The sequence below is a fragment of the Neofelis nebulosa genome, chromosome 5 (assembly GCF_028018385.1).
Source record: "Neofelis nebulosa isolate mNeoNeb1 chromosome 5, mNeoNeb1.pri, whole genome shotgun sequence".
In the NCBI taxonomy this organism is placed as follows: Eukaryota; Metazoa; Chordata; class Mammalia; order Carnivora; family Felidae; genus Neofelis; species Neofelis nebulosa.
The window spans coordinates 20,538,272-20,554,648 of NC_080786.1; the positions used below are offsets into that span (position 1 = coordinate 20,538,272).

General features: G+C 40.0%; 1 protein-coding gene across 4 annotated transcripts in view; it reads left to right on the forward strand.

The window, feature by feature from the left end:
* ZNF385D (zinc finger protein 385D) overlaps nucleotides 1-16,377 on the forward strand; it is a 900,615-nt gene that overhangs the window by 586,581 nt on the left and 297,657 nt on the right. Inside the window, exon 1 of one of the 4 annotated variants that reach the window (XM_058729764.1) lies at nucleotides 13,103-13,430. The exons of 2 other annotated variants lie outside the window; for them this stretch is intronic. In XM_058729764.1, the coding sequence (XP_058585747.1) occupies nucleotides 13,409-13,430 (22 nt within the window). In that variant the 5' untranslated portion in view covers nucleotides 13,103-13,408. Of the gene's footprint in view, nucleotides 1-13,102; nucleotides 13,431-14,136; nucleotides 14,266-16,377 lie in introns of those variants that run through there. One more of the 4 variants, XM_058729765.1, reaches the window with a different exon arrangement.

The following is a 16,377-nucleotide window of genomic DNA, read 5'->3' on the forward strand; positions in this document are numbered from 1 at the left end:
ATGCTCGGCTCCCATGACAGCTAAAAAAACTGATTTACCCTGAAACTGGTTGAATTGGTGATTCCCAACTAGATGAGCCCAGCCATGCAAGACATCTTTTTCTTTTTCTTTTCTTTTTTTTTTTTTTTTGTTCTTTCTCGCTGTGTTTCATTGGGTGAAACGTAGATAGAAAACCCAAACAAGGAGTATTCTTGCCTGTACCAGAGATTTACAGAATTACTGCATATACTTTTCACAGTCACATGATTATATGGGAGCCTTATTGCCATAGAATAGTTAATGTTTAACTATTCTATAACTGAATCTATAACCATATGGTTCATCACTTTCTTGATTAAAGCCTTTGTAGTTTTCCAAATCTTTATTGCAAGTTCATGATTGCCTCCAAGCTACCAGCCCTATTTCATTTTATACCAGTTTTCCCTGCTTCTCCTTATTGAATATGTTTCAGCTCTTGTCCCCATGCTCCTTTTTCTTCTGGGCCTCTGCACATGCTGTTAACCATGACTTATTTTCATCTGATTCATTCCAAATTTTCCTGCACTCGTCAACTTATGTGTCTCGTTCTCAAAAGTCCTTCTCTAACCTCCCTGACTTCCCACCTTTTCCTCCCTTTCTGCCTATCTGCCCACCTCAACAGATTATGGCAGCCATTGATCTACATCCCTTTATAATTTTCCATCCTCTGGAACACTGGAAGTTCTATGAAGCCAAGGACAATATCTGTCATGATCACTCCTATATCCCTGGTCCCAAGAATAGTACTTGACAAATGGGTGTTCAATTAATATTTGTCAAATTAGTGAATAAATGAAAACACTTAAATACTTCTAGACTAAGTATTGGACTTGAAAATAGGTGGTAAACCACTCAGTTCATGTCCATGTTCTGTTGTTGGTGATATGTAGTCAGAGGTTAAAAAGGCCTTACTGTTGATAGTTTCTTCAGGGTAGACTCTCCACACATATCTCTGCATCACAGATTTTTCCAAGGCAATTTTTTTCCCTTTTCTCCAGAAAAAATTGTCTGGTTATTTAAACAATGTAATTTTAAAAGATATGTCTTATGCATTATAGGCTCTAAAGAACATGATAAATTACTCAGTTTGAAAGGATTTCTCAAGAAATTTTATACTTTAAAATTATGAAATTCCTTCAAGCTAATGTATTTTTTCATGTTTAAATTAATTAGGGCCTTTTTCTCCTTTAGTTTTTTTTTTTTTTTTTGGTCTTAAAAATGAAGAGAAAAATCTCCACTACATAGAAACCCTTGTGAGACTTTTATTGTCTTTTCAAAGTAATGACACCTTCTAGAAAAGATAAAATGCTGAGTGATTACCTTTGTTGAAAAGAAAGAGGAGAGCATCATGATTGAATATCTCCTGGCCGACCTGACAGCTCTGAGCCATCACCATTACTCAGACAGAGTACACGGACCAGGGCATTCATTTAAATTCTGGGCTTTCTTTTCCTCACGTTAATTCCAAAATCAATGAGTTACTGGGTAAAAGGTGGGCTTTCGTTCACAATTATCCAACAATTTCAAAGGCTTCTTGGGGAATCACTGTACTCTCTTTTTTGGGAAATTAGTCTTGTTTGTCTGTGGGGACTTAGGACTTAATTTATAACACTGAACATTTACTGAGTATCTGCTCAATGGCGGTGTCACTGGATGGGTTCTCTGAGAAATGGACTCAGGTGAAGGTTAGAATGAAAGATGTTTATTAGAGAATGCTCTAGGTCAGCATTGTGGAAGGGAGAAGAGGAACAGGAGTGGCGAGAGGGAGAAGTTGAGCTGTGATATAGAAGCAAAGACATAGTTGGATGCTTCAGAGCTTAAGTGCCCCAAGTTGACCAAGTTGTCCCAAGTTTGTCTAAGATGGCCAGGCCTTTTTACTCCCACATTGATCCTTGGATATGGTTCTCCACAAAGAGGTGAAACCTTAGAAGTGCAGTTCCCACCAGATGATACAATAAAGATGTTGCAGTTGAAAGCCATCTGTCTACAGCACTCCTAGGAGTGAACAACAAGTCTTTCATTTCAGGGAGATCTGGACAGTATGTTGCAGACAGACATTGTAAAAATGCTCAGTGACAATAAAATTAATGAGACATTAATTTTGCCAAATGAGATTTCACACTATGAACAGGGAGACATATACCTAGCGGGACTCAAGAGGTAAAGCAGCATTACTCTTGAGGTATAAGAAAAGTAGTCACTAACTGTGACTGGCAATCAGGCAAAGCCTCCTAGGGGAGGAGTGCCATGTGAATGGACCATCAAGGATGAGTAGCATTTAAGCAGGCTAAGAAAGTTAAGAGGAGAGCATTATGCCAGGCAGGGAGGAATATGTGTTGGCAGATGGACAGTAGAAGTTTGTGATATAGAGAAGGATAGAGATAATGGTGAAAGGGAAGAAGGACAAAACAGATGAATTTAACAGCAGAGATCTTTGAATAAAATCCTGAAGATACTGGAAAATGCAAGAGAGAGAGAGAGAGAGAGAGAGAGAGAGAGGAGAAAATACTGTTTCAATCATAGTTTTAACCAATGGCTTCAGGTTGAAGTTGCATGAAATTTTTATCAAATGTGTAATGTTTTAGTCATAGAAAGTAAGAACTGGAAAAAATTGAAGAATCTGGCAACATTTCCTCATGGCATACAGTCAATTGAAGTGAAGTAACAGACCCTCCCTTGTTAGTTGATACTCTGCAATCCTCCAAAGTCTCCAACACTCTCTATAAACATATATCTAGCTCACTCTGTACAGCTGTGTGACTTCCATCACTTCTCCGTGTGGGATTTTACATTGGTGACCCTCACTCATTCCCACACCATTATTTCTTGGATTAAGAAACCAAGACCCAAAGGAATACATAACCTCCTCAAGGCCTGTGTCTACCTCTATCTCAACTGAAATCTGCATCACATTGCCATAATTTTAAGCTATAAGCTAAGGCTATGATGCATGAGTTATCTATTGATGCATAGAAAAAAATTACCTCAAATTCAGAACCTTAAAACAATAATAACTGTTTCTTATCTCATGCAGTTGCTATGGGTGAGTAATCTGGGAGTTGCTGTATTGGGTGGTTCTGACTTGGAGACGTTCATGAGTTGCATTCATGGGGGCACCTGGATGGCTCAGTTGGTTAAGCATTTAACTGTTGATTTTGGCTCAGGTCATGATCTCATGGTCATGAGTTTGAGCCCTACTTTGGGCTCTGTGCTGACAGCATGGAGCCTGCTTGGGATTCTGTCCCTACTTTTCCCTCTGCCCCTCCCTCACTTGCACTCTCCTTCTCTGTCTCTCATAAATAAATAAATAAATAAATAAATAAATAAATAAATAAATAAATAAAATGTTGATCATGGTTGCAGGCACCTGAAGACTTGACCTAAGTTGAAGGATCTACTTCCAAGGTAACTTACTCAGATATTTGCCAATTTGATGCTCGATATTGGCTGGAAATCTCAGTTCCTTGCCACGTGTACTTCTTCATAGTGTTTCTTGACTGTCCTCAAAGTAAGGCAGCTCACTTCCCCTACAGTGTGTGATTTAAGAGAGAGAAACAGAACTCATTTTGCCTTTATGACCTAATTTTGAATGTCACACTTGTTCATTTCAGCAAAATCCTATTGGTTACACAGTACAGTTCTATTCAGAGTGGGAGTGGACTACACAAGAGTGTGAATACTAGGAAACAAGAATTACTGGGGATTATTTTTGGAGGCTTCTAAACAAGAGGAAAGGGAACACATTACGTTTTTGTTTTCTTCACCAGAGCCTGCCATATATGTTGGCTCTTGGTGAGTTCCTTTTCTAGGTCCCCATGGCTATAGGTATGAATTGACTTTCATGTAGTCAAAATGTGATAACATTTTATAAAGTCATTCCAATTTTTTTTTACTAAATTAAACTATGGTCAGCATTGAAAACAATAATGCCAAAAATAATGCATATAAATAAAATTACATTTCAAATACGCGTGTATGAAACCAATCTTTCAAAAATATGACAGAGAGGGCTGATACTACCATTGGTTTAATGGTTCTTTTATTCCATCATTAAATCCAACTTTCACCTAATCTAATTACCAGGGGTCCGTGAAAAAGTCTAGATTTCTTATGAATTACATTCATGTTTAGAACAGTTCCAGATAATGCACTAAACATCAGTGTTCGTGAAAACAATATAAACAAAATTGTGACCTTGTATTTAGATTATATAATCTGTGTATAGATTTTAAAGCAGTTTTCCTGTTCAGGACAGAAGAGGTATTTATGTTTCCTGTGATTTTGTAATTTAAATATAAAGTGTGAGGATTACCTCCATATTAGAATAGCAGTAATAATGTCCATCTGCATAAAAGCTCCTGACCACAAAGGTGAGTCTTTGTTTACCTCTTGAAAGTGCTCTCCCAAGAAGCTATGGCTAGCCATTTCCAATACAGAGAAGACCAGTTGATCAGATAGCAGCAAAACTAATGAAAACCATCATGGAAGTGACAGCAAGATTAATTAAGTTCCTCCAAGCCCTATTCACGTGTGGCTGTGCAGAGTTCCTTTGGGTACTGCTGCAGTTAAATGGTATTCATGGTGACAAATACTGTAGATTTCCAGAACTGACACTTTTGAGTCAAGGGTAAAAATCACATTCAGTCATTTTATCCACCAGAAGGATCGAGATGAGCCCTTAGGATTATTAGTATGTTTGAGCAAAGCCAGGATTGAAATTGAGACATAATTAAATGAATGTTGGAACTGTAATATTTTGTTTTCCATTTATACATTTCCTTTATGTGTTTTAGACATTTTGACAGAGGAAGCCAAACAAATTTCCATCTACTGTATTTGACTGGAGGCACAGAATTATGCACACTTGGAAACACTTTCAATTACTTGGTGAATTCTTGCAACAGTGGGGCAGAGTTGCGCATCTCTCTGCTTACTCTATATAGTTATTATCACAGTATATATAAAAATGGAATGTCCATGGCCTAACGCATCCAAATTTACTAGAGCTGTACTCAATTTATCTTGAAGGATCTTTTTTTTTTTTTAAAGCAAAAGAAGAAATTCAATATGATGTTGTTTTCTTCTTCCATTTTGTTTGCAAGCACATTTGTTGTGGGGCTGGATGGGGAGAGGGCTGATTCTCAAATTGCTGCCCAGGAACCATAAATGAATTTTATTTTAAGAAAAATTGGAAACCTCTGGAGTGTATAAGATCTTTCAACCTGCTATACAAGATATATTAACTCATGTTATTGTGTCGCCAAATGTCTTTGGAGGAGGCATATTATTATATTTCTGTCCTTGGAAACATTTTGAGGCTCATTCATGTATTCATTCAGCAAACACTTCCTGCATTATCTGTCAAATAAAATTAAAACCCTTTAACCTGGAATGTGAGATCACATCCAACAGGGCTTCTGTGTTTTCCTCTCCAAATTTATTTTGCATGAAAATCTCTTAGGAAACTTGCTCCTTAAATTCAAATTTGTTCTTGCTCTCCCAGACATATCACTCACAATCCCATCCTGGTTTTAGTCATTTGCAAAATTTTCCTGCATTTTATCAATCTGAACTGATATTGAAGACCAAATTCAGGTTCCACCCCTTCTCTGTAGCTTTCCAGGTTTGCCTGGAGCCATCTCATAATTTTACCTTTTACCAAACCCTTACATGCATGTCCTAGATTGTTCATTTGTTGTTTACTTTATAGTACCTTTGTTTTTACTTGTATTTTTGGATATGTGTTTCGTCTCCTTCAGTAAGCTACTGAATGCTTTTTGGAGTAGGGTGGTCGCTTAAGCATTACACTTCAATGCTTTGTTATTTAGGATCGCTACTTTTAATGTTTTTTTTTTTTTTGCCAGTGATAATGATAATAGTTATAATAATCTCACTTCCTTTTAATGAGGCACCAAACTACGTAGTGTGGTGCTACTAAACTTGTGATGTGGTTTCCATCATTTTTGGAGACAGTATCTACACAGACATAAAGCAATCTAATAAAAAATAAATAAATAAACAACTTCTTGAGGGGTTTTGGGGGGAAAGATATAGAAATGGCATGTCAGGCAAATAGTCTGAGAGCCTACAGAAAGGAAGCTGGTGATACTTCCTATTATAAGGGAATCAGAACTATCTATCAATCAGGGCAAATGTACTCACTCATAAAAACCACCTATATGAGCAGCTAGGGGGTTGTCTAGTTTCCCCTGAACTACTCTCTGCTTTAACTCTCTTCTGTTCTTGACTCTGGTATTTGCTTCCCATATTGGCCTCCTGATTTGCTCTACCCATGAATTTCTTTAAAAAAATTTTTTTTGAACATTTATTTATTTTTGAGAAACAGAGAGAGACAGAGCATGAGAGGGGGAGGGGCAGAGAGAGAGGGAGACACAGAATCAGAAGCAGGCTCCAGGCTCTTGAGCTGTCAGCACAGACCCTGATGCAAGGCTCAAACCCACCAACCGTGAGATCATGACCTGAGCCGAAGTCGGACACTTAACTGAGTCACCCAGGCGCCCCTACCCCCAAAATTCCTGATCTGTCTCTTGCCCGATACCTGATCATTCCTCTGGTTCTTAGCTATCCTCTCCTCAGAGCTTTGGGATTTCTCTCTCTAAGATTACTTTTGACATCTCTTCCTTTTCTGTGTAATTCTGATCCTTGTCTCCAACCACAGCAAAGTTTGCTGCTTCCTAAATCATGGGCAATGTTTGATGTTACTGCTATACTCTCGTCACTAACGCAATAGGCCATGTCCTTGTCATAAATTTCTGCGATGTTTCTAGAGTATGTAAAGCATTCGAGGAATTAACATATATTTCACTTTTTCTGTGACATCAAAGAAGCCTACATTGTACCTGGGGGATATTGATAATTGTAAAGGTCACTGAAAGCCAATCTGATAAATACTTTAAATGGAGTTATGTAAAGAATGTGTGAGTGCTCATTAGGGGAACACATGAGTCAGACATAAACCCAGGGAAGACTTCTTTTTTTTTTTAAGTTTATGTGTTTGTTTGTTTGTTTATTTAGAGCATGTGAGGGAGGGAGGGGCAGACAGAGGGGGAAGAGAGAATCCCAAGCAGGCTCTGTGCTGAGAGTACCTGATGTGGGGACTCGATCCCATGAACTAGGAGATCATGACCTGACCCGAAACCAAGAGTTGTATGCTTAACCGACTATGCTCCCCCAAATGCCCCCCAGGGAATACTTCTTAGAAAACCAAATATCTGAGCAGTTTTGGATGGTGGATATAAATATCTAGGCAAAGGGGAAGACAAAAGGGCATTCCTGGTAGAATATAACTATATTCTCAGGAAGATCAGAATGGAACATCATCTAGAAGTAGAAGACTTTTGAGATATTTACTCACTCAACAAATATTTATTGCATGCCTGCTGTTGTTTAGACACTAGATGCAGCATGACCATGGTAGACATGCCCCTTCCCTTATGTCCATTGTACTGAAAGAAGTGTAGTCCATGAAGAACATAAAGGATGGGTCCTTTTCTCTGCATGGAGAAAGGTAGAAGATGTTCTAAATTCTACAAGATAAGCTGATAAGCAGAATCCCAGAGAATGTAAGCTTCTTGTAGACAGAGATTTCTGCAATTTCATCAGTGTGCCTTGAGCACCTAGAACAGTACTTGGGACATGAATACCCAATGACTATATGTTGAATAAATAAACATGCCTGGGCCACAGTCAGTTCCAGGGTAAGAATTCAAACAGGGGTCCCAATGCTAGTTACTAATTATTGTAAAAGAATTGCTATTAACTGACTATCAGAATAGGCAGGACTACATATAGAAGGGATTTATTGGATGTCTCCAAAGTCAGAGAAATTCAGATGGACAGAATTTTGGAATATTATAGTATTAATAGTTTCTTTATTCTCAGCTCTCAGCTCAGTATTAGCACTTCTTTTCTTGTAGGCAATTTACTTTCCAGACTAAGGTCCCTGGGCATTAATTTCAATGGAAGCATCAAGTGACAATCTAGGAATAAAAATGATTTATGAGTTTCAGCAGTGTCTATACAATCTAAAAAATTCATCAAAACACTGCATGGATCAATTGAACTAGGCATTCATTCTCTTACTGACCAATCACGTCTCTCTCCCCTTTTCAAACTGTTTTAACAGTGGTTGGCGATGTATCAGACAAAGGCAAACTCAAGCTTAAAATCAAGAGCCTTCCATTCATATGTCAACAAATATTCATTCAACAAATCGTTATGCTTCAACAAATATTCAGTCACCAAGTACCCATATATTTGGCCTCTTGCTTTTACAATGTCCCAGAGCTCAGTGTGGACCCTCTTCTCTTCTGAAGTTGAATACTCCTTTGAAGATATCATATGGTCTCATGGATTTAATTACCATCTATAAAGTAGTGACTTTCACATTTAAATATCAAGCCCAAACTTCTCCCATGAACTCCAGACCCATACAGCCAAACTTCTATAGAATGTTTCCACTTGAATATACAATAGAATCTTAAACTAGGATGCCCCACATTGACCACCTCCAAATCCCCCCACCCAAAGCATGTTCTTCCACAGCCTTCTCCATATCAGTTAGTAGAAATCCCATCCTTCCAATTGGTCAGTCCCCAAATTTTTGTGACCCAATATTATTATTATTTTTTAATTTCTCTTCTATTACCTATCCAACTCACAGGAAAACCTATTGGCCTATTTTGACACACATACAGACTCTGACCACGTTTTGCCACCTGTACTGCTCCTACCATTACCAAACCACCATCTCTTCTAGATTATCACAAAGTCTTCCTAAATCATCACCATGCATCTTCCCTTGCTCCCTTTTATCCATGCTCCATGCATCAGTCATAGTAAACCCATTAAAATATGTCGATCAGGGGTTCCAGGGTGGCTCAGTCGGTTAAGCACTGGACTTCAGCTCAAGTCATGATCCCACCGTTCCTGAGTTTGAGCCCCACATCGGGCTCTGTGCTGACAGCTCAGAGCCTAGAGCCTGCTTTGGATTGTGTGTCTTCCTCTCTCTCTCTGCCCCTCCCCCACTTGCACCCTGTCTCTCTATCTCTCTCTAAAATAAATAAATATTTAAAAAAATTTTTTTAATGTCAAATCAAGTTATTCCAAAGGCATTTTATATAAGTCAGAAAAAAGTCAAAATCCTTATAATATGGCCTACAAACTCCTACTGAATTAGGCTCCATGTGACCTATTTGACTTCATTTTTTTTTAATTTTACGTGTAGTTGACAATGTTTTTTTTTTTTATTAAAAGATAATCATGATCTAATATGGAGAATGGATTGGATTTGGGCAAGCCTGGAATTAGGTACCCTGGATAAAATTTTATTGCTGCAATATAGTAAGGAATGAAAGTGGACTAAACTAAGGCTCAGGGGAAGGCGACCGAAGACGCAACTTTGCTGTGCTAACTCAATGCTAAATTACTGCTGCATTCGGCTATGGGAACTCGAAAGGACAAGCAAGCTCACAAACTGTGGCCCTGCAGTACCACCTGGCATCTGTATTGTGTGGAATTTAAGAACAGCTGCTGCTAAACATGGACAAGTTCAATTTGTGTAAACATTTTGCATCAAACACTATCAACTTCAAAGAATTGACTGTAAGCACATAGAAAAGTATGATGTTTTACACCTAATATGGTTGTATTCAGCATGTTCACTCATTTATTCACAAATATTTATTGAGTAGGAACAAGTGCTGGGTACCCTCGTAGGGATGGTGGATACAGCAGTGAACAACAAACAAAAAGCCCTGCCCTCATGGAGATTCTATTCCAGTGAGAAGACACGTAGGTAAACAGAGGTCTACAGTAGTGTGTCAGGCAGTGACAATCCTTATGGAGGGAAACTACTCTGATAAACTTTGTAAAAAAATTTTTTTAAGTTTATTTATTTATTTTGAGAGAGACAGAGACTGTGCAAGTAGGGGAGGGGCAGAGAGAGAGAGGGAGAAAGAGCATCCCAAGCAGGTTCTGCACTGTAGGCACAGAGCTCCAAGCAGGGCTCGAACTCATGAACCTTGAGATCATGACCTGAGCTGAAACCAAGAGTCAGACATTTAGCTGACTGAACCACCAGGGCACCCCACTCTGACAAACTTTTGATCAAGACTCAGCGATGAGGTATCCAGGCTGGCAGCTACACGGATATTCAAGCAGAGAGAAAATTCTCCTCTTGCCATAATGTTTTCACTCAAAATATGTGACTGGTTTTAGGGCGTCTTTTGTTTTAATCCTGATAGGTATATTACTATCTGGCAAGCAGTGACCTGATTCCCCTCAGGATCCCCCAGCTTCTCGGACCTGCTTACAGAGAGAGAAAGGTCAGGAGTGTGAACCAGGTCTGTCCCTGCAAGCTGCTGGGTCCTCTCCTGGACATGACATATAGAAGCATCTCTCAGGCACAGCCAGCATGTCCATAATCCATGTCTAGCCAACATCAGCTATGCCTTTATTTGGACGCTATTCTGTTTTAAAATAAAAATACTTGCAGTTTTTTCCTTTATAAATATAAGGCATGCAAATAATTTTAGGGGAAACAATAAAAAGTATAAAATTAAAATAAAAATCACTTGTTTTCCATCCAGAAATAGGCACTGTTTCTATCTGAGGCCTTGATATTCCTGCTAACCCTTAACTGGAGAAGGGTGGGGCATACACCTTTAAATAAAGCAGATGCCTTCCTTTTTTTGGACGAACAGAATTCCATTGCATGGATGGAACACTCAGTTGCCTCTTGGATGCCACACTTCTCCAGAGGCTACATGCTGCTCTTTCAGGAATAATCCTCTATAGACCAGGCAGAGGGTGGAATGTTGTATTATCAAATACTCTCCGCTTGCGTATTTGTGCCCATGTAGACAGGTATTTTTTTTCTGGAACACTCAGTAACGTAGTTTGATTGGGGAAGACCTTTACCTGAGCCACTATAAATGGGTAATTTATAATTTATTTCTTTGAATAAAGAAATCTCCTGGGAATGCCTACATAAATTCCACATACAAATAATAAGACGATTACACTTTACTGACCGCACCATTGAGAAAACTGCTTAAAGTCTCTGAGCCTCAGGTTCGTTTGTCTTTAGCGTCAGCGTCCTGTTCATCGGGACATTGATAATATCCACCTTTTTTACATGTCAATTTGTTAGAAAGAAAGATGACATAAGTGAAAGTACCTTGTAACTGCAAAATGCCATGAAAATGTAAGGTGTTATTAATTATTAAGACAGTCCTTTAGTGTCTTAAGCCTCCTGTTTTAAACTCAACTCTCAATGCTTGCATCTTCTAACTACAGGAACAGAAAAGGACCAAAAACTGTAGCATTAAACTACAGTGCCCCCTAGCCCATGTAGGAGGTCAGGACAGTTCATGAGCTTCATGAATAAGCTCTACCACAGATGGTTCTTTTGCCTGAGGGAAGGACCATTAATTGTACTTTTGGATGACTTCCATCTGTCCAAAAGGAAAAACACTTATGTGTTTCCCTCAGTAGTTTCCTGTAACGTTCTTTTTATTTCTAATTTTTAAAAGGAGCAAAAAAGTATTCTTTACTATTTGCATTTTCTTGCTCCAAACTGCTTTCAATGAAGAGTGTTTCTAAAAAAAAAGAATCACTGGATTTAGCCTAAGACTGGTGATAATGTTTCTGATTTAGAGATGATTACCATTCGCATTTACAAAATTCTTTATAATCCATCGCAAGAGGGGATATGGGTCATAGTGCTTTTTTCACAGAGAGGAAACAGGGGGTTTAGCTTCTTTGTGAGATTGCACAGCAAACTGCCATTATGAGCTCCAGCCCACTAGTTCCAATATGCATTAAACCCACAAACAGAGACAGGATTGTGCAAAGAAAGACCACGGATTATTTTAATATCACACCGTAGAAATATTTGCTACCATGGCTTATGAAAACCTGTATTGAAAATAGATCAATTGCGTCCTTCTGTAAGCTATAGTTCTTTTGTTATTTCCAGCTCTTAATTTTATAGATTTTTGTAGAAAATTTTAAGTTTCGATAGTTCTGTAGGTAAATTGGATGCCAAAGTGATGAGTCCTTAGGAAACTGAACGTATTTTATGGGTTTATTTTCCATGCTGAGCATTTAAGTATTAATCAGCACCGCTTTCAGGGATTTCTTTCTAACATCCTTTTCTATGTAAGATAAGGACTGCAATTCATTAGACCATTGGAGGAGCCAGAGGCTTTGCTAAATAAGCTTTGCCTTTCTTGACGGCTCCTCTCAAATCTAAGGCGAGTTTGTGTGCGCTTGTGTGTGGGTGTGTCTATATTATGCTGGTGACCAGACTTGAATGATGACACAATCTTGGTTGTCTTTCAGGCTAAATTGCCTCCCCTCTTTGGGGGTCAAAGATCATTTCAGCTTCAGTATCCTTTCTACTACCTACTATGGGAAGCAGCAAATGTGATCTTGTGAAACTGAGGGGTGACTTTTATCACGTTATTTTTCTTTACATTTCTCTATCAACCTCGCTCAGAATATACTCAAGAAATAAAAATAACTCTTCCCCAACTACTAGGTTTCTTTGATCTGGTCATTTCTAAGGGAAAACCTCTATTACCCTAGCAATGGACCCTTGAATGTTTTTGTTTTTGTTTTTGTTTTTGTTTTCTCTTAGGCAGAAACATCACAAGCAACAAACCCTCAAGCCCTCAGCAGAGAGAATGCAGACACAGGACACCATTCCTTTCCCCGCTGCTTTTTTAACTTAGGGTGGCAGGCTAAATTTTGGCGAGAATGATGGCATTCATGGGAGGGGTGGGATAAAAGTGTGTTGTCTAATTACACGTTAATGGCAGAACTCGCCTTAACCTCTTCCCCTCCCGCGCCGTGGTGAATTTCCCCCGAGTGCTCCCTCGTGGATCCGGAGACCCTGCTCTCTTTAAGAGAGCCTCCCGCGCCCCTCACTCCGCCCCCTCCCAGGTCTCTGGGCTCGTCAAAGCTTCCCGAGAGCCATGGTTGGTCCAGGCAGGCAATCGGAGCACCTCATGGAGCCGCTGCTAACCGGGGGTGGGGTGCGGTGGGGTGGGGGGGTCTGTTTGTAGTACTCTCAGTCCTGATGTCACAGGCGCGGCAAGGACATCGCAAGGAGGAGTCGGATTACAGTAAGGATGGGCAGTGCAGCAGGCAGCCGGAGCGCACGCTCCAGCCGCCGGGGATCGTAGCCCGGGAGAGGCAGCCTGCAAGGCGCTCATCCCGCGGAAGAGGCACGCTGGGCGCTCGCCGCTCTCCACGCCGGGGACGTTTCCACCGAATGTAGCATGAAACGGCTCTGCTCTGCGTGTCAGCCTTGGGGACGAGCTGATGCTGAAGACGCCGCGGTGGGGTTCCAGCTGTCTGATTAATGAGAAACATAATGTATTTTGGTGAGTGTTACCTCTGATGATGTAATTCTGGGGGTGGCCGGCTCTTCACCAGGGCAGACCAGCCTTTAAAAAAAAAAAAATCTTTAAACCGCGAGAATATATTACGTTAAATCTACCTCCAGTTGGCAAGTGGAGGACCAAGCTGGTGCAGCCTTCAAAGCTTCCTTTGTGCTACAATTGGGGCTGTTCATTAGTCGTGTGTGAGTTTAAGTTGGAAAAGAAAAGAAACAGGGTGGGGGTGGATAAACTTTGGCTTGATTTGTCTGCATGAAGTTGGCTTTTTAGCTAGGTGAAGGAGAAATGGTGCGGCGTGGGAAGTCATGAGCTAACTCAATGGAATGTAAAACTAAGTTCCTGTACTATGGATGCTGTGAAATCTTAGTCAATACCAGCGTTTCATTAAGCATTTTGGTTTTTCCCGAATTCTGAGCCAAAAAGGAAAAACATTCTTTGGTGTGCAGGGGTTGAGCAGCTGAGGACGCTCCTCTATACCATCCCATTTTCCTTTTGGCTAGAACAGCAATAGCACAAAATGCATAGTATTTCAAACCTTTAGAGGTCTCGAAGCTGTTAAATATTTCTGCAGTTTCTGTGCCACGGTGGAACCCTCCCTTAAGATTTTCAGCCCAGCTGCCCTGCATTTCCAGAAAACATGTTGAGGCTTAGATCTGGGCTACCAGGGGAGCACTGTAAGCGGGCTTGGAGCTGTGTGTTCGCACTGTAAGGCTGCAACTTACTGCTGGGAGAGAAGGCACAACCCCTTCACTGAATAAGAAGCGGCCAAGGATTGGGACTGAATATCCTTTCCTCCTCCCCGAAGTTATGCTTTCCTTCTGTAAGTTCCATCCCGCGTCATCATCTGAGGGCATCTATCTGATATTAAAAGGTTTGTGAGAACAGCTGGAGAGGGGCCAGGGAAGGATTCCAAGATGCAAATGCTCTGGGTGATTTCTTGGTTGGCTTTAAATCTGAGACCTAGAGTCTTTTTTCAGATTAAGGAGGTGTTTAAATAAACTTGTGTTGGGGGAGTGTTAGTTTCTTGGGCATTTATTTCTGTGTGTACTATTTGCTTTGTTTTGTTTTCTTCAGACTTTGAAACATTTGTGAAAGTACGGGAGGAACAGGAGTTGTAAAAGATGAATGCCTTTAGTTGTCTTGACAGCCGTTTTGATTTCCCTATAATTTGTGTCATATTAGGAAAGAAGTCTTAAAAATAACTAAAATTGATTTGGAAGAAACAATCCTCATTTCAGAGCCAAATTTAAGACGAATCCAGAGTTAAACAACACCTCTTTCCAGGGGTACTATTGGAGGTGGTCAAGCTTGTTTATTGGCAATTGATAAAACAGCAAGTGTTTATCATGAATATATTTTTGATAAATGGAAAATCTTGGAGACGTAATCTGTCCTCTGGACAAAATAAAATTTCAGCGTCTGTAATGCTATTGAGGGATAGGAAGTAGGTTATAATTTTAAGTGTTTAGCCTCTTGCAACAATTCTTTATGTGATGATGGCGAGCACGGAGGTTAGCCAGAGTAGTTGCATAGTCTAAAAGTACTGGTCAGTGGCCATCCATGCTGTACGAGATTATCATGTAGCTGCTGGAGAAATGTTCACTGGGCTAGCTCATGTTAACTGTAGGCTAGTCCAGCTGTCTCGTAAAGCTGGGTGATTCACAGGGCAATTAGTTTCACCGTGTAATGCAAGTTTTTAATGGTACAAATTGAAATGTGATGTCCTACTTCGGATGAAACTATACTCTTTGGAAGGCAAAGCTAAAGTTGCCCTCTGTGTCATGAATGTGGTTCCGTCTTACCAGGATTCCGGCATGAGATACGTTTTTCTATTCCTGGAGGAAACCGTGTGGATTCAGGAATGCCGTTGATTTCAGGTTAGGCTATGCAGCCCCTCTCACAGGCAGTTCAGAACTCCGAGAGCCCACCTGTCCCTAATAAAATGCCTGGTAAAAGACGTAGGGCAAGAGGAATTGAGCAGAACAATCCAGGCAGTTTCAAGATTCAGTAACATGCTGATGTTTGCAAATGCCTCAGACTGTGTAGATTTGTGTATTTGTGTGTGTGCGTGTATGTTTGTGTGTATCTATGTATTTCCAACATTTTAGCTATTTCGGGTAATTTTTCAAAACAGTACTTTCACTTTGTAGTTTGGTTGCCCTTTACTTTCTTCTTCAATTTTGAACTGAGTCAGGGAGGACATAGGCAAAGAAAAAGTGGGGCTGCCTTCGTGGGCTTTTCTGGGGATTTGTGGGAATGGAGTGGAGGCGTCAGAAGACTTGTGTTTGCATCTCTGGCAGGGAGTGATGAAGAGCATGGTGATGCTGTAACACCAGGGAAACTGATATGCAAGCAGGGTATTTATTTCCCTTATAAATAATCTAATTTGTCAGTGTTGCTCGACACCCCCCTTCAAATGTAACTGAAGAATCACTGCCTACCTGCTTTCTTTCGCCTTAAGTACTAGACAGTTGCAGCCTCCCCTTGCTCAGTTGGCGTCTGTCCTGTGTGTGCAAGTTGGTGGGATATGTAATAGTTCCAGTTCTCAAGAATAGCTCATGTTTTGAGTGTGCCGTCTCAGACTTGCAAGACTAATGGACCCTTTTAATGACTTAAGCCTCACTCTTATCTCCTATTGAAATTTTAGTGCAGTGTTTTCAATAATTGTTCCTTTGCACTTACTGTGCAGTGATTTAAGAGTTTGCTGTTCAGTCACCGTGGATACTTTTGTTACTTATGCTATCGATCTTGCATTCATTACTTGGAGTTAAAAATAAGGCTCACATAGGAGAAAGAAGCAAGGAAAATCCCAGTCAGCAACCCGATTGGGATTACACTAAAAGCCGGGGAAAATAATAAATAGTTCTGAAATTCCCTCCCCACCCCCATAAATATTTTACATAGTTAAAAATTACATGTGCCAAGGATGAAT